This window comes from Electrophorus electricus, chromosome 20, assembly GCF_013358815.1.
Source record: "Electrophorus electricus isolate fEleEle1 chromosome 20, fEleEle1.pri, whole genome shotgun sequence".
NCBI classification, from domain to species: Eukaryota; Metazoa; Chordata; class Actinopteri; order Gymnotiformes; family Gymnotidae; genus Electrophorus; species Electrophorus electricus.
The window spans coordinates 11,378,860-11,403,005 of NC_049554.1; the positions used below are offsets into that span (position 1 = coordinate 11,378,860).

Below are 24,146 nucleotides of genomic sequence, written 5' to 3' on the forward strand. Positions count from 1 at the left end.
TACTGATTCTTATTTTTCGTCTGTACTGTAGTAATTCTTCACACTAGAATTTTAAATAGCTGTCACACAGTAATGGACATAGCATATCACATAGCAGATGTGTTTCTTATTATGTTAACACTGTTCATTTTGCACAAACTCCATTTGAAAAGATTATTTAGCTTGCAGCTTTTAATCTACCAGGCTCTGTCTCTCTCCATATGTCTGTTCAAATGTTTATTCCAGCAACACTTCCTGCTCAGTGCACATACATCAAACACATTGATCTACTGCCACCCCTGGATAAAGTGACTATAATCTTCTGACCTAATTAGGAAACATTAATATCTCATTTTCAAAAGTGCCTTAAGCTTCCTTTTCCAGTGGTCTGATAAAAAATGTAAATACTGTTAATTCCCCCTGCCATTTTTTATATTTAATGACAAAGTTTAAAAAAAGAATGAATGCGTTTTTAAGTTTATTTTAAGTTCATTTATTTTACAGCTCAAAATTCCTAAGCACGAGGCACCAGAAGCTACCAGAGATCAATTGTCGTGAAAGCGTAAGGAACAAAAGGGCCTGAGAGGAGAATAAGGCGCAGAGAGGACAGAGAGGAGCGTAAGGGACAGAGGGGACTGAGAGGAGCGTAAGGTATAGAGGGGACTGAGAGGAGCCTAATGGACAGAGGGGACTGAGGGGACTGAGGGGACTGAGAAGAGCGTAAGGTATAGAGGGGACTGAGAGGAGCCTAATGGACAGAGGGGACTGAGAGGAGCCTAAGGGACAGAGGGGACTGAGAGGGGACTGAGAGGGGACTGAGAGGAGCGTAAGGGACAGAGGGGACTGAGAGGAGCGTAAGGGACAGAGGGGACTGAGAGGAGCCTAAGGGATAGAGGGGACTGAGAGGAGCGTAAGGGACAGAGGGGACTGAGAGGAGCGTAAGGGACAGAGGGAACTGAGAGGAGCCTAAGGGATAGAGGGGACTGAGAGGAGCGTAAGGGACAGAGGGGACTGAGAGGAGCGTAAGGGACAGAAGGGACTGAGAGGAGCGTAAGGGACAGAGGGGACTGAGAGGGGACTGAGAGGGGACTGAGAGGAGCATAAGGGACAGAGGGGACTGAGAGGAGCGTAAGGGACTGAAGGGACTGAGAGGAGCGTAAGGGACAGAAGGGACTGAGAGGAGCGTAAGGGACAGAGGGGACTAAGAGGAGCCTAAGGGACAGAGGGGACTGAGAGGGGACTGAGAGGAGCGTAAGGGACAGAGGGGACTAGAGGAGCGTAAGGGACAGAGGGGACTGAGAGGAGCCTAAGGGATAGAGGGGACTGAGAGGAGCGTAAGGGACAGAGGGGACTGAGAGGAGCGTAAGGGACAGAGGGGACTGAGAGGAGCGTAAGGGACAGAAGGGACTGAGAGGAGCGTAAGGGACAGAGGGGACTGAGAGGGGACTGAGAGGGGACTGAGAGGAGCGTAAGGGACAGAGGGGACTGAGAGGAGCGTAAGGGACAGAGGGGACTGAGAGGAGCGTAAGGGACAGAGGGGACTGAGAGGAGCGTAAGGGACAGAGGGGACTGAGAGGGGACTGAGAGGGGACTGAGAGGAGCGTAAGGGACAGAGGGGACTGAGAGGAGCGTAAGGGACAGAGGGGACTGAGAGGAGCATAAGGGACATGTGGCCTAGCACTCAAAAGCATATGTCATTCAATGCTGGCAAATGCATCTTATGACACACATTGTTGTGGTTCCACCCACCCTAACATGGCACTGACCCACGCACACCACAGCAAGCAGCCAAGTGAGGATGAGCTACAGTAATTACAGAGTACATGCAAAAGTTGGTGGAGTGTAGCTATTAAGCCTAATACTCCAGTGACCAATTTGGTCTGAAAACATCTCATATTCGAGGCCCAGGAGATTAGTCTCAGCGCCCTCGTTCACCCCCTGCAACTGCCATTGCGTGCAGCCACTCACCGTTGAAATTGACGTTGCGGATGTACTTGAGGAGCTTTTTGCCGCCGGCCACCTCCATCTCAGGGCAGACACCGGACTGCTCGGGGCACAGATCCTTCTGCATGCTGTGCAGAGCGTGGGCCATGGCGTACACAGCGTCGATCACGAACTGCACCTTCCCCTCCTGCTCGTACTTGGAATCCGTCCCTATGCGCTCCTGGCCTGGGGGTGGGGGTACGGGTGAGGAGAAAGAGAATCCACAAGACACTGTAAACAGCTCACACAAAACAATCTCTGCAGCTGCTTCCGGGGTGGGGGGGTTGGGATTTGTGGTGGTGCGGGTTTCAACACTGTGGGTGCTGAGATGCTCTCCAAAACACTTGGATGGGAATATGGCGATACATGAAAAGACAACAACATCACTGCCTTTAGTCTGAAGATGCTTTTAAGAACAGAAACCGGGGGTGTGAAAGTGTGAGGATTTTATTAAATAGGGAAAACACAGGAAATCAGAATCCTCAGTATTAAAAGAAGGGTCAGGAATAAAACGTTCAATTCTTGAGTGCCAACCTGGGATCACCACTAATCCTACCATGTAATTGTATTCAATAGGATATTACTTGCAAAAACTGATCGTAGCACAGTACTCTTTTGTTTATATACAGTACTATATAAGATAAGATTCAAAACTGCTTCTTGTGTTGAGAAGTCATAGCAGTTTTTTTTACTTTAACAGGTACAAGAAAAACTACCAGAATTACCGAGGATTATTAAGTCTTAAATAAAATACTTTTAATCTTCCCTAGTTACACGTCTCTTTTCACCTAGAGTTTTCAGCATTGATACTGACAGTCTCTGTGCCCTTCACAAAGTGATATTATTTAGGTTTGATTTTTGGTACCCTATTAAAATGATATTTCCACAGTCCACCCAGTCTGGGAGGATGAAGGCTAGTACATACCACCTCAACTGCTTAATGACCGCCCGGGCTCAAGACTGACTGACCTATCCTCTCGTGAATGTGGAGAGAAGTGGCAGACCTTGCCTTCTTCCTCTTCCACAGAGATTCCAGCCAATCGCCTCCTTGCGACCAAGGCTGGTCCCGTGCTCCTGGGAGGCCTGGAATGGGAACGCCACCAGTGGGGTCTGATTTTCTTCCAGAATGTTCTAAAAGACCTCTTAAGCACCAAATACATGAGGTACAATTCCATGGTAAACTTTTTTCATCTAGCTGTACAGTCATATGGCAAAGAGGAACAACGGTCTTATCATCTTCAATACAGTTACAACTATCTGTTTAAAGAAGTTTTAAAGCTTAAAGCACATAAAAATAAGCAGTCTTTTTGGCAAATTTATTACTGTGTGTTGGCTCTACTGTGTGTGTTAAGGGGCTAAATGAAAAGATCTGTATGGAATGTTATTGTATCCAAATTGAACAACTAAACTTTTTACCACAAGGCATGTTGTGATTATACGTATTCATGTATTCTAAAATGTAAACCCAAACCCGTACAGCCTATATATTAACCAGACAAAATTCTGCTTTATTGATTTTAACTAAGACCAAAAATAGTGATGCCTTAATTTGCAGGCGCAAAGGACATCCCTGCCAAAACTTTACCCCACCTTTCATCTTCACATGCTGGCACTCTTCAGGTGAAGAGGACTCATGAAGTTTCCTCCCTCCAATTAGAGGCTGTACCTAAGCCAGCATTGCCAGGCTACTGAAGGTTACTATGCCCCATGGTCAAGCTATAGCCATAACCGGACAGCCGTAACGTGTCTCACTGAGGACACACGCTTTGAGACAAACCTCGGGTCAAGCTGGCGGGAAGATGGTTCGTTAGGTGAGGCACAAGTTGCTAGCAGGAAGAGGGTCCTTTTACTGGAGCACTGGCCAATGGAGGCGGCACGAGGCCAGAAAATGTCAGTTCACCTGAAAGAGCCATAAGACCTTTTGAGTGAAATTGGGAAACTGCATCAACGCTTGATTTCATAAGTATGTCAGATGGTGTCGACACCATGCTGCAGAGCTCATAATTTAGTTAGATGCTTTCTGCTAATATATAATGAGTGATTGCCTTGGACATACTCTAAAAGAAATGTCAAATACTTCAGTATAATGTTTAAAGTGATGTGTACAAGCGCTGGATTAAACAAAAACATTCCGTACACTGTATCCCCCAAAAACTAATGAGTATTGGTAAGTATTTTAGTTTAAAACATTTATGATATGAGATATACAAAAAAGCTGCCTGTTGAGCCCAAGATCTTAATCTCTATGGCCAAAACACCCCTTAGAACTGTGACTAAATACAGTCAGTGTAGAAAGGCAGTGAGGAAAGGTATATGTGTATGACTGGTGGTGAAAATGGTTCAAGAAGGACCTCAAATGTTTCATGAAATGGTTACCCATGTCAAAACTTTACTGGCATTTCTAATTACACTGAAGATAAAAACCTGTGAAAATAGGACAGAGACTGAAAAAAAAAACTATTGGTCATTGGTGTATTACTGTTCATTCAACACAGATTCTGAATGTCCACTAATGTCTGAACAGCATTATTTAAATTGCTGAATACTGTTGATTGGCTGTTGTGTGAGCGAGGTCGCTGCTGTTGATTGGCTGTTGTGTGAGCGAGGTCATTGGTGTTGATTGGTTGTTGTGTGAGCAAGGTCACTGCAGATAGCTCTTGTGAATTATAACGAGCCTTGGCTGGTCTCATATTTCTCTGCCTTTCTACTTCTCACTTGTTTTAGAATGGGCCTGCCTCTCAATTAATAAGAATATGTTTAACCAGTTTGTTCCTCCTGGAAAATTCTCACAGGTGTACACACTAATGAGAGTTCTTGCTACCAACATGCGTGGGTTTCACCGAAATGTTGTCAGCCATATGCTATTTGCTTTGCAATTCATTATTTTCTGCTGAAAATATCCATGTGTTGTTTTCCAACAGAGTGCACTAGGAATTGATAGTGGAACACATTTGCAATAATAATTCAATTGTATGGTACAATAATTCAATGTTAAAGATAAGAGAACTCTGTTCAGACAGACTTGTAACTATGTGTTCAGAAACAGTCACTCTCATTTTTGAATTTTTATCTGTTTAACATGGCCTACGGTATCTTTAATCAGGTCCAATTTAAAGTCTTAACCAGTGTTACCTTCTAAGGTGTGTCTTATTTGCAGAGAAGAAAGGTTCTAATCCAGGTGTGGATGTGCTGCTGACTGTGTGCCCTTCACGTCCCATGTTCTGAAACAGAACGTCTCCGAGTGCCAGGTTCAGTAGCCAGTGCTTAGCGCACAAGCTCGCTTTTGATCTCCCAAATACCCAGTAGCCCTTTCAAAGTTAATTAGTGACTGTGGTTCAACTAAGTGATGAAACTGGAAAAAAGTAAATAACAGCCCAGGAGATATGGCGCTCGTCCCCACAGAGGAAGGAGCCATGACTAGTCAAACTGCTTGTGTAAGAAACATGTTACATTCATGACATTATGTGATGGACATTACATTCATGACATTATGTGATGCACATTATATCATGTGATGGTCAAGGAATTTCCAGTTCAGTTATCAGCTGTTTTGATCTTGGCTTCTAGAGAAAAAGTTCATGCTCCCATGGAAAAAAGAATGATGGGATATTTCTTTCTTGCAAATATAAAGAGAGATTCTTGTCACACTCATAATAATGAGATAAAGCAGTACAAGTCGTCATCAAAAATGGAAGTGATCTTCAAGTCTGTTATGGAGATAAACACAGCATGTAATTATGATGAATGGATGAACCTGATCAGCCTAACAAGTAGCTGAATGAGGTCCAAAAACAGAAGAAAGCACTGTTCACCTTGCTTTCTACCCAGAATTCTTTTTGCCACCATTTGTTATAGCATGCAATGCAGCTGTTTTTTTATGAAGAAATCTAACAGTTGAAGTGATCATTCTGACCTTTTTAATTTGTGGTAGATTTGAAGTCAGTACTGACATTTCAGCAAACTGTGACAAATGAAAACCTGTTTCATGTGCTTGGCATGTTCTAAATACATCAGGGCACAGCATAGGATTTATTGGAGAGCCATAGCAGCAGAGTTTCTTCCTAGCCAGTGTGTAATATAAGGCAATGGAAACAAATGTGTGCACTAAAACAAACTATAAAAGATAGCAAACTGATTCGTGTTTATGAATGTTGCTGTCCTGAGAATTCTGCATCCTTTATTTTCACACATTAGAATATTTATCTTTTACTTCAAAGGTGTCTTGTTGAATCGTTTGGATGTTATTCCCAAGAACCTCAGCCTGGTTCTAGCTTTGCCTGTGTTTTCACATAGCAGAGAAAGCTTGGCCTGGAAGCACTGATGTTCTATCAACAAAAAGTAGAAGACCACTTATTCCCAGAGTGTCAAAGAATAATAGAATCCACAGTCCAAAAGCATGTATCACTGTGCAGGAAACTTGACATTTTCTATAAAATCTAACTTTTAACCTTTAGGTGGTGTGAGCCGAAGTACTGGCTGGCTTTATAAATTGTGGGAGATATGATTTGCTTCAGTACATTTCTCAGAGCAAAACCCAATTTATGCCAAAAGTTGTCTGCATGCATTTATTGCATGACAGACCCAAGAAGACTTTAAATCATTTGCCAAATTGTCAGCAATATGTAGGCCAGCGTTTGCCTAGTCCTGGGGACCCCGATACAGTGCTTGTGCTTTGTGTTTTCCCTCATCAGCTAATCCTCAAGCTATCCACAAGCTGGGTTACACAGATGACAGCAAGGAAAGAGCAAGGAAAGCACAAACCAACCAATAAATAAACAAATAAACAAACAAACAAATAAATAAATAAATAAATATGCAGACCATGGCGTCATCCAGAACTGGGAGAGGATGCCACACATACAGAATGTCTCCGACATTTCCACTGTCCTGTTTGAAAGGACACGTGTAATACGACAGAAATATGTCACAAACCAGACCAACACTACATTACTCTACATTTTTAAAACTCTAACACTCCGAGGAGTTGGTGGTTCCAGCCTCTACTCATTCTTGAAACTACATACCCTAGTTTCAGTGTAGTTACAGAATAATTCACAGATGTCACTGAATAAGATGGCTTAAGACCTTAAAAATTATCCTGGAATTTAAGAGATTAATGCATGTACACTTTTACTGGGATAACTGTATATTGGTGGAGGAACTCAATTGAATATTAACTGTGGTATCGTCAAAGGATCTTGGCAAAAATGAATAACTGTCCCTCATACACGTTCACTTGAAGACATAACAAGCATGACCTCTGTGTGGATGTATGGGAAATGGCTAGTGTTGCTAAGCCTATAAACTCTATCCAAGCAGCCAAAACTGCAACTTCTGCACCTTCTTCACCTGAGTGAATATCTGTTGTCAGTACCAACTCATCTGTATAAAAACAAACTCTACAGGCTTATATTGAAGCTTTAGCAAAATGAGCTAAACCACCGCTTCTCTGCAAGGGCGCAGGTACGGTAAATGCATGCAGTTGCTCCGTTGTTAGTAGACTGACGACGGAATCCTACAAAGTGCTCACAACGGTGGCTGATTCAATGCGGCCTGTTATTGTTCAATGACTGTGTGTATCTTTGTGGGTCTTTTTTTACATAGGAAATGCCAATAAGATTTCTCTGAAAACAAACACCAGATCATCTTAATGCATTCAGGCATTTTGAAAATGACTTGCGGCTTACAGTACCTGAGCTTTTGAACGGGAAGAATTTGAATTGACAACATATGCAAAAACAGCCGAAACACAAGAGAACTCCAAACCCGGCGTTTATCCCTACCATCGTGTTCTCTGCAAACAACCCAGTGCTCGCAAAAACAGTGGCAGTACCAATCATCCAGCCAAACAAAATGCCTCATTTTGCTTTCTTTGCTCAAGGGTGTCCTGCTCTGGCTGGTCTCTTTGGATACCCCTGGGTGTTCTACAGTAGTCCTTGCTAGTCTCCTTGAATATCCCTGGGTGTTTGGGCTCTCCCGTACAAGGGGTGTGTGGTCCTGCTTGCCTCTAACACTGTCATGACTTTGTCCTTTCATTTACAGGACAAGTACTCATTAACCACATGACTCACCAGCATGGTGTTATGGAAATGTGAGTAAAATCACCATAAAACTGCAGTTAACATCTTGAGAAAATAGATCTCAGCGGACATACTTCTTTACTAAAACTCATGACTGATACACACTTCCTCTAGTGTTATGGTATATAAAGTAGCAGGATCCTTTGCATATTGTCTTGGTGGCACTGCTTAGGATCTGGAATTCTGTTGTAAGTCGGGTTCTTACTCACAGCCTGTATTTGATGCTCTGTTTTACGAACTGTAGTCTCACTGAGTTAATATACTTAGACAGTGGTGGTAGTGGTAGCCAATCAATGATCATCATTATCCTTAGCACTAATAGTATTGGTTATTCTTCTTATTGTTATTATTATTAGTAACAGCAGTAGCAGTAGCAGTAGTAGTAGTAGTAGTAGTAGTAGTAGTAGTAGGAGCTGTCTCATATATTTCACAACTCAAACCTAAACCAATCAGTAATGGATATATCTAACCCATTAGGATAATCATGTGTGACAGACTGAATAAAAGCCTTTTGCTTTAATTCTCTTCAACATATATACTCACTGCCAACTTAATTAGAAATATCTGACAAATAAGATGTTTGTCATAATGCACAGGGCACCCAGCAGGAGAGGCACATCCACTGACACACACACACACACACACACAAGCACACCTGCCCCACTCCCAATTACCAGATTATTAATCATGAGCACCTGTGCCTTATTCTGTCCTCTTCCTATAAAAAGCCCACAGGTCCTCTCCTCCAGAGCTGCACATTGCTCACCGACAGCGACTTGGAAGACGATGCTTCCAAGCAGCCTGCCTTCGGCGGTCTATGAGCCTTACTGCCGGCATTTTGGTTTTATTCATTTCGATTTTGACAACAAAGACTCACCTCAACTGCTCTCATGCCTTGCTCTCTCCCTGCCGTCGTCACAGTGTTATAAACTTTTTATAAACACACTTCTTCTCGTATGTGCATTTTTTAGGTGTGCACTTGAAATCTGTTGTACTGCACAACTGGACCGCCACTCTCCACCGAGGTTCTTAACAGCACTACTGCTGAGCAGATATTAATTTGGATGGCAGGCTATTCTCAACACAGAAGTGACACAGGGACAAGGGAGTAGTGTGGTGATGGGTAATGCACGGCTTCGCACGGACATCAAACACAGCAGCATCCGCTTCTCTGTTAGAGTCCATGTCATTTCTAAGAATGTCTCTGTGCCCACAAATATCCAGCTATTAGTAGTCCAGCAGTCCCTGATGAAGAGACGTTAGCTAACACAAGGTGTTTACAGGAAAAGACGGGCTATTGTCTCTAACTTTACATGAACAAGATGCTTCTAATTAATAAATAAGGGTGGTGGTGAATACATCTACATTTACATGCAAGCTTTGTAATGTGAATACAGTCCAGGCTTGGATATGTATTTATAGTGTTGAATGAACTGAAGGCTTTCATTAAAAGCAGACATATCATTTACAGGTGAAAATAGTGCCTCACAAGTTAATTTGTGTCATGCCTGCACAGTAGACCTGAATATATTTACAGCATGTAGCATATATTTTGCAGGATGCACAGCAGACCTTTAGCTTTTCTTTTTTGAGGATTTCGACACCTTTGACAACCATAAGGAGAAGCAGGTTTCCGTGCTTTCTCTAATTGTGAGACTCTCTGTACCAGTTTCATGTGAGGAAAACTCTCTTTGTTCAGAGTTTGAAATAGCGTGCATGTAATTCATGCAAAATAAGAATAACTTAACAAGCTTGGGAAAAACTGAGTTGTCTACTTGTAATGTCTCTCTCTCTCTCTCTCTCTAAAAAGTCATGAAGAATTATGGTCATGGTTACTGAGGAATTATGGTTAATTTGCCCATGCTAACTCATAAAGATGTATGATGTCAGTTACACACTGCTGACAGATGTCCTTGCTGGAGAAGGCCGTCTGCTATTTCCTCAATGTTATTTAGAAATGTTATGCAGAAACAACCCACACAATTATGTAAAAATGTCTCAATAGGATAAAAATAGTTGAGAAACGATTTACTGCTTTTTAGTATTACCATCCTATCTGAATGCTCTTTCAGACACATTTAAATGTTTTTTTCTTTTTTTGTTTTTTCTTTTTTTCAAAAATGTGTAGGCACTAAGAACGTTTCTATACCTCCTCTCCACTGGCACAGTAAAGCGCAAATAGACTGATGCAAAGTCTTTTTAGAAGTATTCTTCATAGCACAATGTGTACAGTCCTTTCGATAGTAGTAATGAAATCCTTAACACAGTCACTTTTCTATAGTCACTCAGTTTGTGCCATAAGGAAGCTAAATAAGGACAAATAATCTCCTAATTCACATGTAAAATTTTTGATTTGCCATAGCCCGAGTCTCATATATATATATATATATATATATATATATATATATATATATATATATATATATATATATATATATATATATACACACACACACACACACACACACACACACACACACACACACACAAGAGGCAAAAATAAAGGAATATATATATTTCTTTATTTTTGCCTGTTGTGTGTAACTGGTTTGCTGCTAATCATACAGGTTGCTGTGTGTCTGTTTACAACATAAAACAAGAAAACGACCTCCGGGGCTCCCAGTCCCCAAAGAGGAGCGAACAATTGCTCTGATCTGTGTTGAACTTGGCAACTTGGCAGTGAACATTACACAAACACCAAAGAAAAATTCTTTATATATATTTTAGGTTTATATATATATATATATATATATATATATATATATATATATATATATACATATTAGAACAGTACAGTGTATTAATGGTGTAAACAAACTCTGACTGTCCATTTTTTAAATAATTAGTCTTAATTAAATAATTACCAAAAGGAGACAAAAGGGTATCTGGCCAGAAGCCAGAGGCTGGGGGAAGATGCCAGAAATCCAAGCCAAATGAGTAATGACCCACAAACTGGAACTAGATAAAAGGGGAAAACAAAGGTATTTTCCAACCCTTGAACCGTTTCTTCTCCTTTCAAATCCTTGTCCTGGACTAGAGGTAAGCAAACACCTCATCCCTAAAAGGCTAACATGCATAGCATGCAACACCGAATAAAAATGAACAGGGGACCAGTTATCTAAGTTTCACTGGCATAATACTAACTGCCCTTTACTGCATTCATATATTGATATATATTCACATATATGTGTGTATGCAGTATTACCAGTTAGCATTCGTAGCAGCTTTAGGTGAGCTGTTGCTTTAATTGGCCTCTCCCTCCTGCTTCTCTGTCAGCTTCACCAAAGCTAGACTGCTCCTGTCCCCCCTTAGCATGTTAGCATGTGGCACTATCCTAGCGATGGCAGCCTATGCTCCCTTCTTGCCACATGCTTGATCCCTTGATGTGTGCAAATTGGCCCTCACACTGATGTTGCCTGCAGGGCACATCTGCAAAGCAGGAGGTGCTGTTGTTGTTGCAAGCCGTCACCGAGAAAATGATTTCCGGTGACCCCCTGGAGCGCCTTCTAGTCAACAGGGTGCAACACAAAATGTAATGTGATGTTCTATAACGTGACTTAAGAAGAGGACCAGCAGACTGTATGGGTTTCAGTAGTGGTGTGCTAAGGCAAAGATATGCTTCTGTATCTTACATCATTTCGGGTGTTAGTTCTCTGTCTCTAGCAGAAAACATTGAAGAAGTTTAGGATGTTAAGTCGCCTTCTCTACAACAGCCTCCTTGCAAATTTGGATGAGAGAGCTTTTTCTTGAAGTGCACCTCGATTATAGAATGCAGGACCTGACTATTAAAACTGCTCCTACTTTTGATTGTTGTAAAAAGTTATTTAAAACTCAATTTTATAGTTTTGCTTTTATCAAGCTTTGATGTTTTGTTTTGTTTTTACTGTCACTTTGTAGCTCATTATAAAAAATATTATATTTTATTATTATTATTATTATTATAAAATATTTTAATCATTCCCTCTTTATCAATCTACTAAAAGTATTAAACAAATATAAAAATCAACAACCTAACCCAATCTATGTCATTTTGCAGCTACATACATATTTACCAAACATGGTGCTTTTGTAAAATAATATCTAAACTACGCCATTACCTAAGCAATTTTTTACATGCTTGGTTTTGCTAATCCATGCCTGATGTATATTCAGCAGAGTAATATTGACCTCTGATGATCTAACATGATTTTCCTGATCCTTCCACATCCTTCCCTATCCTTCCCATGTAAGCATTGTGTCTTGATGAACTAAAGACTTATGGTGAGTTAGGCTCTTCTGGAACCTGAGTCTCTCAGAAAGCCATTATGAACACTCGTAAGTTTCACTCGAGATTTCCACTGTGATTTTTGTCCAATCTTGTACTTCACTGGGCTTCGTGGAAGTCACTCAGCCTGAAATAGTAGTGATGGTTTGAGAGGAGCTCATTATGCAATCCAAGGCTTTATTTGAAGGGTAGAAGTGCTTTTTATTCTGATATGCTTTTCTAGCAGGGGGAAAGCAGTGTGCCTTGTGTGAGCCAACTGTTAAGGCAAAAAGCAAAAAAAAAAAATCAAGAGCTAGATAGCTAGATTTGTTTATAGAGCATAAATTTATGACAGAAGGAGTTGCTCATAGACTACATTCCAGGAGTCACATTCTCATAGCAGGTAAAGTAAGATGCTAGCTACACCAAGGTCATGGGTTCACTTCTGAGGGAGCACACATACTCTATCTATGCAAGCCGCCCTAGATAAGAACGTCTGCCAAGTCCTGTAAATAAAAGTGGCAAGGTGGCATGATGTATGTAATACTGCAGAAACAGTGTGTAATATTTACCTGTACACTTTCTGCTGGTATCTTCTTTCTTAGAGGAGCTCATAAGCTTACAGTTGAAGTTTTCCTCCCAGTACTCAGCGAACCACACGTTCCTTCTGTTGTTCTCCAGAGTGCGGGAGGTGAAATAAGCATCAAACCCTGAAACACACCCCCAAGATTCCTATGGTTACCTTTTATAATAGCCCTTCAGTGCCTAAGAAAACATTACATTGCCTAAACAGATTGCTGATCCCCATTCAAATAAGGCTACAATTTAGTCATGTAAAATCAAATTGATATAGTGCTTTTTACAATACACACTGTCACCAAGCATCTTTACAAATGTATGGGTCCAGATCCTGATGAGCAAACTGAAGTCGACAGTGGCAAGAAAAAACTCCCTTAAACTTTCCTTAAGGAAGAAACCTTGAAGAGAATCCATTATCCACTGGGTGACCCAGTTAGTAGACAGGCCATGCTTTATTATGCCATTTTAATCCAAGTAGCCACTTCAGGGTAGATGTGGAGCCTTAGTTACTCCAGTGAGTTTAGGGTGGGTGGGCTGTTTCTGGGATGGCATCATTGGTTCTTCATTTTGTCCTGGTTGTCTGCTCAAAAATTCTGAGGATTGCTTTCTGTTGTATGTTAAACATCCACGGTTTCTTGTTAATTCACATATCATCAAATAAAGTCATCAGCAAGGTTTGCCAGGTTTCGCGTGAACCATACTTGCCTAATAGCTCCAACAGATTACCGCATTTCTGAACATTATTACAAGGCAGCATCTCGGCTTGCGTCACTCGTGGCACTGACACAGCTATTCAGGTTCAAACTATGCGCATGATCCCTGTACTGCTTAGGCAGCAGCTTCAACCCTGAGGTTGTGCCACCTGGGGTAAAGTACTGCTGGGAATTATAAGATGATAAGGATTATCACCAGCCCGCCACAGTGGCAGGGCTCCGAGCGGGTCCGCAGGTAGAGGACTCGCGTGGGAGAGGGGGTGGAAGAAAGGCATGAGCTGGAACCTTCACTGTGGATTCCATGCACTTCAGAATGCCAGTGCCTGCCATATCTGAAACTCCTACACAGCACACCCTTAGCCAGCCACTTGAGGGCTGCAGTATGCTTAGGATGTCAAACATCTCTTCCATAGCAACTGTGGGACCAGCTTTGAGACGCATGAACTTCACCCACACATGATATTTGGACACACACACATATATACACTTTATTATATATTGTATACACACACACACATACGTGTGTGTGTGTGTGTGTGTGTTAGGAAATGTTTATTCTTAAAATCACTTTTCCAAGTTAAATAACACTATTCCTTCGATGTATGAGTGCTTTGCTTTGGTCAAATCTGTCTCAACAATATAAAAAATAAGGCATCTATTTATATAATTTGCTGCATGAGGACATCTCGTGGGAGAGGGAGAGGAAGGGATAAGGAACGACAGTGAGAGATGAATGTATATGCCTGCAGTTCTCAAATCTGCTGAAAAATATTCAGTTTTGGCCCTGACAAAACCAACAACATAACAGTACCTCCCAGGCTCAGGGTGTCTACTAGCTAAAGTTTGAGATATACAAAGAACCTGTTAAACAAAAGAATAACTGGGCTTTAGGCCAATGGCTGGGTTAATTTTTTTTTTTTTTCTGACAGTGCCTGGTATGCAAACTGAGCTCTGAGACAAAATATCCAAAAATTGTGTGCATGCAAAAACACAGTTTGGAGAACAAGAATAGTGCAGATCTTCCTCAACCACTAAACTATAGTACAAGAATGATGAAACTCGTCTACAGTTTCATCTCTGGAAGCTGAATGTGATCTTATTGCATGTGGTCAAAATATCACTTACTAAGTGTATTAGTGGAGACTGTAGACTCAGTGGTCAGCCTGGCCCTCAGAATCCGTGAAAGTGCACTTATCCATTTTACCATGCCGCATAGAAATCTTCCTGTACTTACATGAAATCTGAGTGATGATATGCTGGGGAAAGTCAAATACAGGTTCATTTTTCAAAGGAAAGAACTGCTTGATGGAATCAGTGCCAATTTAAGGCGAAGACAGGTGAGTGATTTTCCCAGCGTCTACATGTGGTAATACGGACTACTGAAGCCTGAGGGGTGGGGGGGCTGTAGATTTTTACTCCTCATCCATAATCTCCTCATCTATTGTGATCGAAGGATTAATAGTTAACATACACATCAGTTACACACTTAGAGAGGCAGCTGAAGTGCCCATCCCTAGACCTGACTGGATACCACAGTTTGTCCAAGCTTCTTGTGCTGTGAGGGTTGCATTTCTTCCCACCCACTTGGCCGTTTGCAGGTGTTGACCCAGTCCGCTTGACTGAGAGGTCCAGCAATTAACTGGCAGACTGTGTATCCTCTCTGTTATGGGAGTCAAGAGTTCTCCTTGCCACTCAACAATGGCGCTCACTTATAAATATTAACGCTGGACCTAAAATAAGGACTCCAGCCCCACTTTACATTAGCTAGAAGCCATATGAGAGTAGGGTTAGTCATGTGAACCCAACTAAATACAGTAAACGAAATGTTGGTGGCCACACCACTTGAGAAGATCCATTACAATGGATCTTCCCATTCATAATTTACCATCTTAATGTATTTAAATGGCCTCTATGACTTGGAGTTTTGGTAGACTTGCTTTTTTTTGCTCTCCCCCGACACAGATGACCCTTGAGTGAAGTGGCTGATCACTAATGATGGGCTGCACTGTCAGAGATCGTGGGTCACCTCTCATGAATGAAGTAAATTGCTCCTTCACTGAGGAAAGCAGTGCTACATATGATTCAATAGTCTAGATTTTGAGATGTGAAGTGCATAAAAAAAGATTCATAGTGGATAAAAGCACTCTGCTCTAAGAATCCATCTATAATGCATGCCCACAACACATATATTAGATATAGCATGCAAAACGCACAATATAACATTTACAATATCCTCATTTGGACCAGACTAAGATATGACAAAAATTGTTAGCAAACTCATTAAAAATTGAATTTTAAATAAAGAAGACATCTTTTTCAGGCAGACCCATACAATCTCTTGCCAACCATAATGTCTAAAAGCACAAAACATATGTCTCCCTCATTTTCAATATATTTGCTTCAGGAAACGCTTTGGCACGTATACTCATTGCTGCAGTGACATGGCTTTTAAGACATCTGTCATGGCCTGGACTGTCAATGTTGTTCGAAACTGGATTTAACAGCTTCCAAATTTATTGCAGTAAAAAAAAACTTTCCACATGCCTAAAGCCATGTTGTGTAATGTAATGGTCATTGTTATAAGGCAGGACAAAAGTTAAAATCGCTATACAGAACATTTACTTTTCACTGAAAATGTCAGATTACTTGAAACGGTTATTATAAATATATTCATGACAGGCAGGTGGCTTCAGACATGTCCCATGCAAAGGCATCATTATATTTATGACATTTTTATAAGGTTATGCAAACAGCATCAATGTTAACCAGTTCACTACCCAGAATGGAGAATCACGCCTGTTCCAGACATACAAAGCATAAAAAACCCTAAGTAAAAGTGGGTGGTCACAATTTCACTTCATTTAAAGTCTGCTGACACAACGGATTATATAGAGTAGCAACAGGGCCGTGCGTCATCAGGGCTGTGTGTCGCTGGTACTTGGTTAAACGTTGGTCAAAGCCTTGAGGGTAAAAAAGGCAAACCTAGTGGCCTGGCATTTGTGGCGGTCACATCTGCATCTCTGTCTCCTCCGTCATCTCCGTCTCCTCCGTCATCTCCGTCTCCTCCGTCATCTCCGCCTCCTCCGTAATCTCCGCCTCCTCCATCATCTCCGTCTCCGCTGTCTTCGAAGTGTGTCTCCAGCAAAGCAGTCACTGTGTCGTCCCTTCTGTAGGCTGAAGTGCTTTTCCATTTACATTCCTAATTTGTCCACGGCTCCAAATACACAGACACGTCACACATTCAGATCGGAAGCAGTCTTCAGAGCAGCGCTGATTAGGAGACGTGGAATGACTCAAAGCAGCGAGGTCCACGCTTGTGCTATTTTCCAAGTATTCCTTGTGTTTTATAAGCGGGTAAAAGAAGAAGGAAACAAACAATCTGAGTCTTTAGAGGGAGTGTTTTGGCTGGAAGTGGCCATTTTAGCTGTGTGAAAGACTGTAAAACATGCTGATTAATGGCATTCTAAAGTGGGGAAGAAGGATTTCAAGGTAAAAAGCTTCACAAGGTAATGTTACCAGTGAATTTATTGCTCTTGCTAAAGTCTTTCCCCCATTCTCATAGCTCAAGGTTTCACTCTTTGCTAAATTATGGAACTAAATGCAAAATTGAAAGAAAAAGAATAAACATTAGAAATTTGACATGAAGAAAAAAAGTTGAGATGAATTATTCTGTCTGTCAAAGAATGTTCCATCTATTATGCACCTTCCTTAGATTTTTGCAAAGGTGTTTGATGTGTGGAGTAACACTACAATAGTTTAAGTGAAACTCCTTTGCTTTTGTTGACAAAAAAAGCGGACTGAACAATTCAATGTGTTTGACAGCGAATGATGTGACTTTGAAATCATTTACAATTACATTGACCTATAATGTATTACAATTGCTTGTAAATCGTCTCAGTACTGTAGTATATTGTGTTTGTGCATGTCGCTATAAATCATAGGCCATATGTACAAATCATGAAGTGAATTCCAGTGCCCCTGCTGTCAACAAGTCATCCAAGGCAAACACAACGAGCACACAAACAAAGGAACCTAGAGGTCAGTGAACAGGCCTGGATCCCTGCTGTGGCTCCTCTGGCTAATGTCAAATGAACTAAAGAGGTTGGGACATAATAAGGCCCAAAAGACTCACATTCAGCTCACTCTGAAGCAATTACAGGTCAAGCCATCAATGGCAAATCCCTACCAGCTCCAACAAATGGTCAAGTGCCAGGAGTACCAAAGTTTTGGAGTTGGAGACATTTCTATCTTCACATTCTTGCCTTTGTTTCAACAAAGCACATTGCTTTTGACCTGATATGCCTCAAAGCTTGTAAAGCTCCATATAAAACTCTGCTGTGGAAGGAACCACTTAAGCATGCTTAAAAGAAGCACATAATTAACTAAAAATGTCAAGTAGCAAGGAGAGCAATGGCAACCTATCCTCTCAGAGGTGGTGAAGTAATGCGGTTGGGTAATGGACATCCCTCCCCCCTTCACTCACCGTCTGTCACTTTGGTGGGTGGGCCTGAGTGGCCAGAGCTATTCCTCCTGACAGGATGCCAGCCACATTGTGGCATGAGTGGCTAACGAGCTGCCACTGTGTGGCATTGCCTACACACTGTGGGCCGTGCTTCTTAGCTATTTGACACAGAACTCCCCATGAAAAGTCATGGAGAATGAGGCTTAAAGAGACACTGCAGTCCAGATGCAGTCTCAGAGAAGCAGGTGGAGGCAGGTGGAGGCACCGAGCTTCTGCCATGCCATGAAAGAGCCATGGCCTTGCGGCAGTACGCTGGCTCGTGCATATTCCCTTTGCCACGATATCAAAGCGAAACTGACACGTTTTGTAACCATCCCTCCAGATGCTGTGACGCAAAACGAGGAAGAACTCGCAACGTGAGTGGGAAAATCATGCCTTCTGGCCCAGAATGGGAGTCGACGTGGCTGGGGCATGGCCAGAGTCAGTGGTTGTCATTGGTTACAAGAGATGCAATCTGGGTCTTGTACTCCAAATGCCACAGAAGAAGCTCAGGGGGGAATTACCAGGTTTTACCACAGTTTCTTATTTAAAAAAAAAAATCATCTTAAGAGATCAGGTTCTGGGTCTATTAAAAGCGCATACAGATCTTTGATAATATTTTGGCTTTACACATCAGGCTTGTTGGTCTGAACTGTCATGGTGTGTCTCCAAAATGAAGTCTTCAGGCCACGCCCACTCCCACTACCACTCCCTGCAACATATTTAATCAATAAAACCTTTATTTACTCTTAATGTCTATTTCACTGTGCAATATTCAGTGTTAAATATTATACTTTTTTCCAGCACTCCATTAGCATTGTGAATGGTCAAAAGCTGAGCTAGACTGGGAACTGTTCGCTGCTCTAATCAGCACAAGCAGAGAACCTGAAGTAGAGAAAAGTCACAGTGATGTGAATGCCTTTGAAAAGAAGAAACACAACGCATCATGCAACAGCTAAAAGAGTACTTGCTGTAGAGTCACAGTTACGGATTCAGGCATGTTATTCTGGATTGGCCGGATAACAATAATAGCACATTTCAGATCTACATGCTATGTATCGCTTGACTGTAAACAAGATGTCAGTGCATGGAAGCAAAACTGTCAGTGGTAATTTTAGGGATAGACCTTGAATTCTATGATGGTGAAAATGGTCATTTTCTTTTGTTTGGTAGGATTTATGAATGATATTCATTTGATAAGCAAACCGGGTTGTCCAGCTGCTCACGAGATGTGGGAAATTTCTGTAGAAAATGTCATTAACATTTCACATGGCTTCGAGACAGTGAGTCTGAAGGCAGTTGGCTTTTTTTGTCACAGAGAAGCAGTCACGTGTCCTTTCCCTCTACAGAGAGCAATTTCTCAGTTGGACCACATGCAGACCACCCCCTACCCCCCATGGCTTCATTTCCATAAACAATTTGTCATTATCTGCCCTACCACAGGGGCATTACAACAAACATCAAAGTGAGGGGATATTTATTAACCTGGCACTTCGGGGTGCCCATGGCCTGTTTATATTCACTCAAGGTTAGACTGGGATTTGTTGGGGGTTTTTTTGGCCTGGACATGCCCAGTTTAAGTCCAGCTCTCAGTCTTGGCACTGGCAGCATGCACTCCAGACAGCAAAGCCAATCAGCTTGGCTGTTTCAAGCACAGCGGTGTTCTGTTCAGACTGTCCCCTAAAATCTGCAGCCACACTCTTCAATCCCTATCGCAAATGACACAGTTTCTTATGCACCAGAGAAATACTGCTATTCTTAGCCGCTAGGTCCGCACTGTGTGGTTAACTCTACTGATTCGACAAACCTCTTGTGTGTAAGAGGAGAGAGAGCCCTGGGGAGCTCTTCAGTCCAACTGCTCTGTGTGCAGTGTCCTTCTTAAAGCTTAAATCTGCAGGTTCTATCCAGACCAAAGTGCCACATAAATGACCCTCTGCCACGATGGCTTTGATGTTATTGTTTGGATCGTAAAAGCTGCTTTTTAATCCACAGCACCCAACATTGTGCAGCTGAGCATATGGAACAGCAATTGCCATAGATCCTCTGGGTTGACTATCACAGACACTTGTGAAGATATGCTAAAAGGATCAATGTAGCAGGTTAATAACTGTTAAATAATTAAGTTAAAAGAACAATGTTTAACAGGTTTGCAGTAACTCGATTTTTCATTGTGTAATGCAGCGTTGACGCATCCCAGTCTGGGAACTTGTGTGAACATGCAAACAGGCCAATAATCTCACCAGCAATAGTGGCCCTTTTTGGTAGGATGGTGATGGCTCCTATGGCGGCATCTTCGAGGCCATGAATGGGGCTGTTTTTTGCCCCCCAGCTGTCTGAGCCAATCCACAGGAAGTGCCCCACTTGATCCGCTCTCTTACTGGCATTGAGAATCTCCCTGTAAGCATTCCCACATGTAGGAAACATTAGTGTCAGCAAGGAGCAAATCTGTGCAAAACATGAGAACTGTAATTGCAAGAAGCGGATTATCATCATCTTTAAGTCATATAGTGATATAAGTGATAAAAACATGACAAGCATTCAGCTCAGTTAGTGCCTTCATCCAGTTTAGAGCATCTATTGATCTTATTGATCTGTACACTTCTTTCAGTTTGAGCAAGTTTCATACAGTGACCTGACAACTTTAATATTGAGTTCTCAAAACGAGTTCGGTCAGTGATCAAAATTGCCTGTGGTTTCCTTACATTTCACTGTGAGATAGCTACAATCAAGGAGGGGAGGAAAGCTTACCGAATGTCTTCATCGTAAGCAAACATAATCACTGCACGGGCCTGACGCGTATCAAGGAGCAGCCGAATAATCTTGTCAAAGTCGGCTTGCTTGCGGTCATGCGGGATTTTCAGGGACTGGGCAATGCATATTCCACCTAGCAAAAGAGGAAGGCACAAGTCAGTGAAGCCACTTGGAGAACGTTGTGGATTCAATGAATGACAAGGCAAAAACATGTTACATTTAATATAAATCCATACTGGGTCATGCTCCTTTGGTCAGATATGACAGATTTCAGATGCAAATAACACATCTACACTAGAATACATCTTTATCTATTTTAGCTAGACAACTAGCATGCATAAACCCAGTAACCCTACATTTTTTATAGCATTTAGCTAGCACTTTTATCCAAAGCAACTTCTAATTACGACTGAATACAACTTGAGCAATTGAGGATAAAGGGACTTGCTCAGGGGCCCAACAGTGGCAACTTTTCAGTCGTGGGGCATAAACTGGCAACCTTCCTAATACTTGTTGAATATTTTAACCACTGAGCTACCCTAACTTCATAGTTACTGTTTCATTGTTTCAATGCAATGCACAAGAGAAAAGTCAAAATAAAAATTATCTATTTGGTTGGTTATGAATTGAACTGTATATTTTAAGACCCTCTAAAATGTTATGCTGTGAATGTACATTAAGCTGTTAGAAAATTGTACAGATGGACAGAAAGATTCCTTTTTAAACTCTGTAACAAGGTGTTATAAACCACTATGGAAGTTTATATCAGATTCTCAGCCTTAGAACTCTCTGACATGATGTAATATTTAATGACAGCTGCACCTTGGCTTGACGTGGCTGAATCACCTGTGTAATTCATACAACATCAAGCACCAGTAGTTGGCACAGGAAGAATTCAACCCTCTGTCACAGAAGTACCACTTTTTTTTAGCACGGGGTTTAAAAAGCAGGAGCTGTAATAAATTGCAGTGATAAAGTGAAATGCATAAATTGAGTCAACTCGTGAAAGTCTGGCCCTAGTCTTTGTGACATGCTGGCTGCTTAGAAAGCTGCCTTGTCTGGCAGGGCTCTGGAGCTTGTCCCTGCTAAAGCCATCATCTGCTCCCATCGCTCCCAAATTTCATGGAGGAACTTTATGCTGCATGGGGGGCGGGGGGGCACTGGACAATAGAGGAGATATTACCGAAGACGTGGGGTTTGAGTGGTACCAGCTAACAAAGATAGAGCGATGGCACTTCTGCACAAGGAAGCATAATGATTTAATAACTGCTCTTCGGAAGGCCAGAGTTATTACTGGAAAGACAGCACAGCAGAGACAGACAGGAAGACACTGCAGTACAAGACAGATAAAGGTGTAGGAGACAGGGAGTCCAGGAAGAGCCATTCAATTCAATAAGCCACTCTGAGAGTCCACAAGTCCACACAGGACAATGTATATGAACATCGCAGACATTAATGTAGGCATTTATCAACTTTGTATTACTTGTTCTCAAATAAAGCAATGCACATTTGAGGACTTTATAAATTTGAGCATGTGCAAGCAAATATGGCTGACAGACACGACACATCTTATGGCCTTTTTTCTTTTTACTTAGCGTACAGACACAAACCTGAGGAATTCAAACCCTAAAAACTGTGTTATGATTAAATTGACCTGTCAGCTAATGTTAACTGACCAATTAGATTCTTCCTGAAGCATGTCACCGAGTGTCAAGTTTGACTTAATTGACACAGACAGGCCCTGCAGACAGCGATTATAATGTATCCCTCCAAGCTGGTGAATCCCCTCTGCACCTCCCACTCACAACAGCACATCTGAACAATATATGAAATCGTAAGTCAAAAATGCAAATACTGATATTATCCATAAAAATGTGTGCTAACCAGAATGAAATGAATTCTAGGCTTTGTTTGCAATATTAAATGTTTAGAGATGAGTAAGACTTACAAAGAATATTCCTGTAAATCATATTGACAAGTAAGGACAGCTTCACTGCAAAGTTTATCCATTATGTGCCTAATACTCCTGATTTGATTATGTAAAACCATAGGGTTTTATGCCTTTTTATGGGGCAGTTATTCGAAATAGGGCCCCAAACCACCTGGAATATAATTAAATTAAACAATACTCAGTGTATTACCATCTTAATATTATTAACTTTTGGAACGAAGACATAATTTGGAACACATGTCTGTGCACTGAATTAATATGAAGCTCCTTGCATGCTGAGAGTCACTTTTATGGTTTAAGATGGTGTCAGTTTCCACTATGGTGGGAAAAAATGGCTTGAAGAAAGTTAAAAATAAGCTCTGGAAGCAGCTCTACTATATTTTACAGGGACATTAGCCCTACTCATCTCCTTAATACAGGATGTCAGCCGAGTGTTACGGCTATTCTTATCAATTGCTCTGGCTTGACTGGGATTTAATTGCCAATCTTTGACTCTTTAAGATGACCACCACGACCTCTAGAGAGCTTTACTCCCAGAATAAGAATAATGATTTCCTCCCTGTTTGAAGACTGCCTTTTTGATCTAAACCCTCTTAAACCTTTGATCTAAACTCTCTTAAACTTTTTTGATAAAATATGTAGGTGTAGCAAACAGGCTGAACAGCAAGAAGAGCTACACTGACCATCAAAAGCTTAAGACAGCACCTTCTGACACCTCGTGCTACGCATTCCGGACTGAAACTGCATAAATAACAAACAGCATAATCATTTGCTGTACAGAAAGTTTTTAAATAAATGAATAATTGAAAAAAGGATAGTTCATGTTTTGATAAGAATGCGAAGAAACTAAACAGCTGTGGGGGGAAAAAAAAAACCATAAGGATAAAAGTTGTATGGACGAAAGCACTAAAGCTGTGTCTGTGCTTAATGGCAAGGACAAACTGTTTGTTTCCTCTGCCCCCTTTGTGCATTTGTCTCAGTGGGGTCAACTGGGGGTAGCCAGGCTTAGCCGCTGTGCTCCGTGTCAGCAGGAAGAACCTGAGCCAGGAGCCTGATTCAGTGAAGCACTTAACTGTTTTGCCAGATACAAAGTGAGACACAACGACACTGGACGAGGCATACTATGCGACTCGGGCATCGATCATGTCACCAGGATCGAATATGCAAAGCACATGCATTACTCACACATGCCCCTGATAAATGTGATCTTAACAGTCAGCTACCATCATTAGAAAGAGGGCCTAAGTGCCTTGAAAGTCTGCTATTTGCTGATTTATCAGTAGTGCCTGCAAGCCTGTGCCATCCCGTAATGACTGTGAAATTTTGACATGCTGGCCAGTGTAATCTCTTCAGACCTATAAGATGA

The 24,146-nt window shown here is 41.6% G+C and overlaps 1 protein-coding gene across 6 annotated transcripts in view; it reads right to left on the reverse strand.

The window, feature by feature from the left end:
• LOC113572372 (metabotropic glutamate receptor 7) overlaps nucleotides 1-24,146 on the reverse strand; it is a 122,175-nt gene that overhangs the window by 34,317 nt on the left and 63,712 nt on the right. For all 6 annotated transcript variants that reach the window (XM_027001866.2, XM_027001867.2, XM_027001868.2 and 3 more), the window contains 4 exons: nucleotides 20,827-20,962; nucleotides 20,319-20,473; nucleotides 12,858-12,995; nucleotides 1,948-2,148 (listed from right to left, as the gene is read on the reverse strand). In XM_027001866.2, coding sequence (XP_026857667.2) covers nucleotides 1,948-2,148; nucleotides 12,858-12,995; nucleotides 20,319-20,473; nucleotides 20,827-20,962 — 630 coding nt within the window. The remainder of the gene's footprint in view (nucleotides 1-1,947; nucleotides 2,149-12,857; nucleotides 12,996-20,318; nucleotides 20,474-20,826; nucleotides 20,963-24,146) is intronic.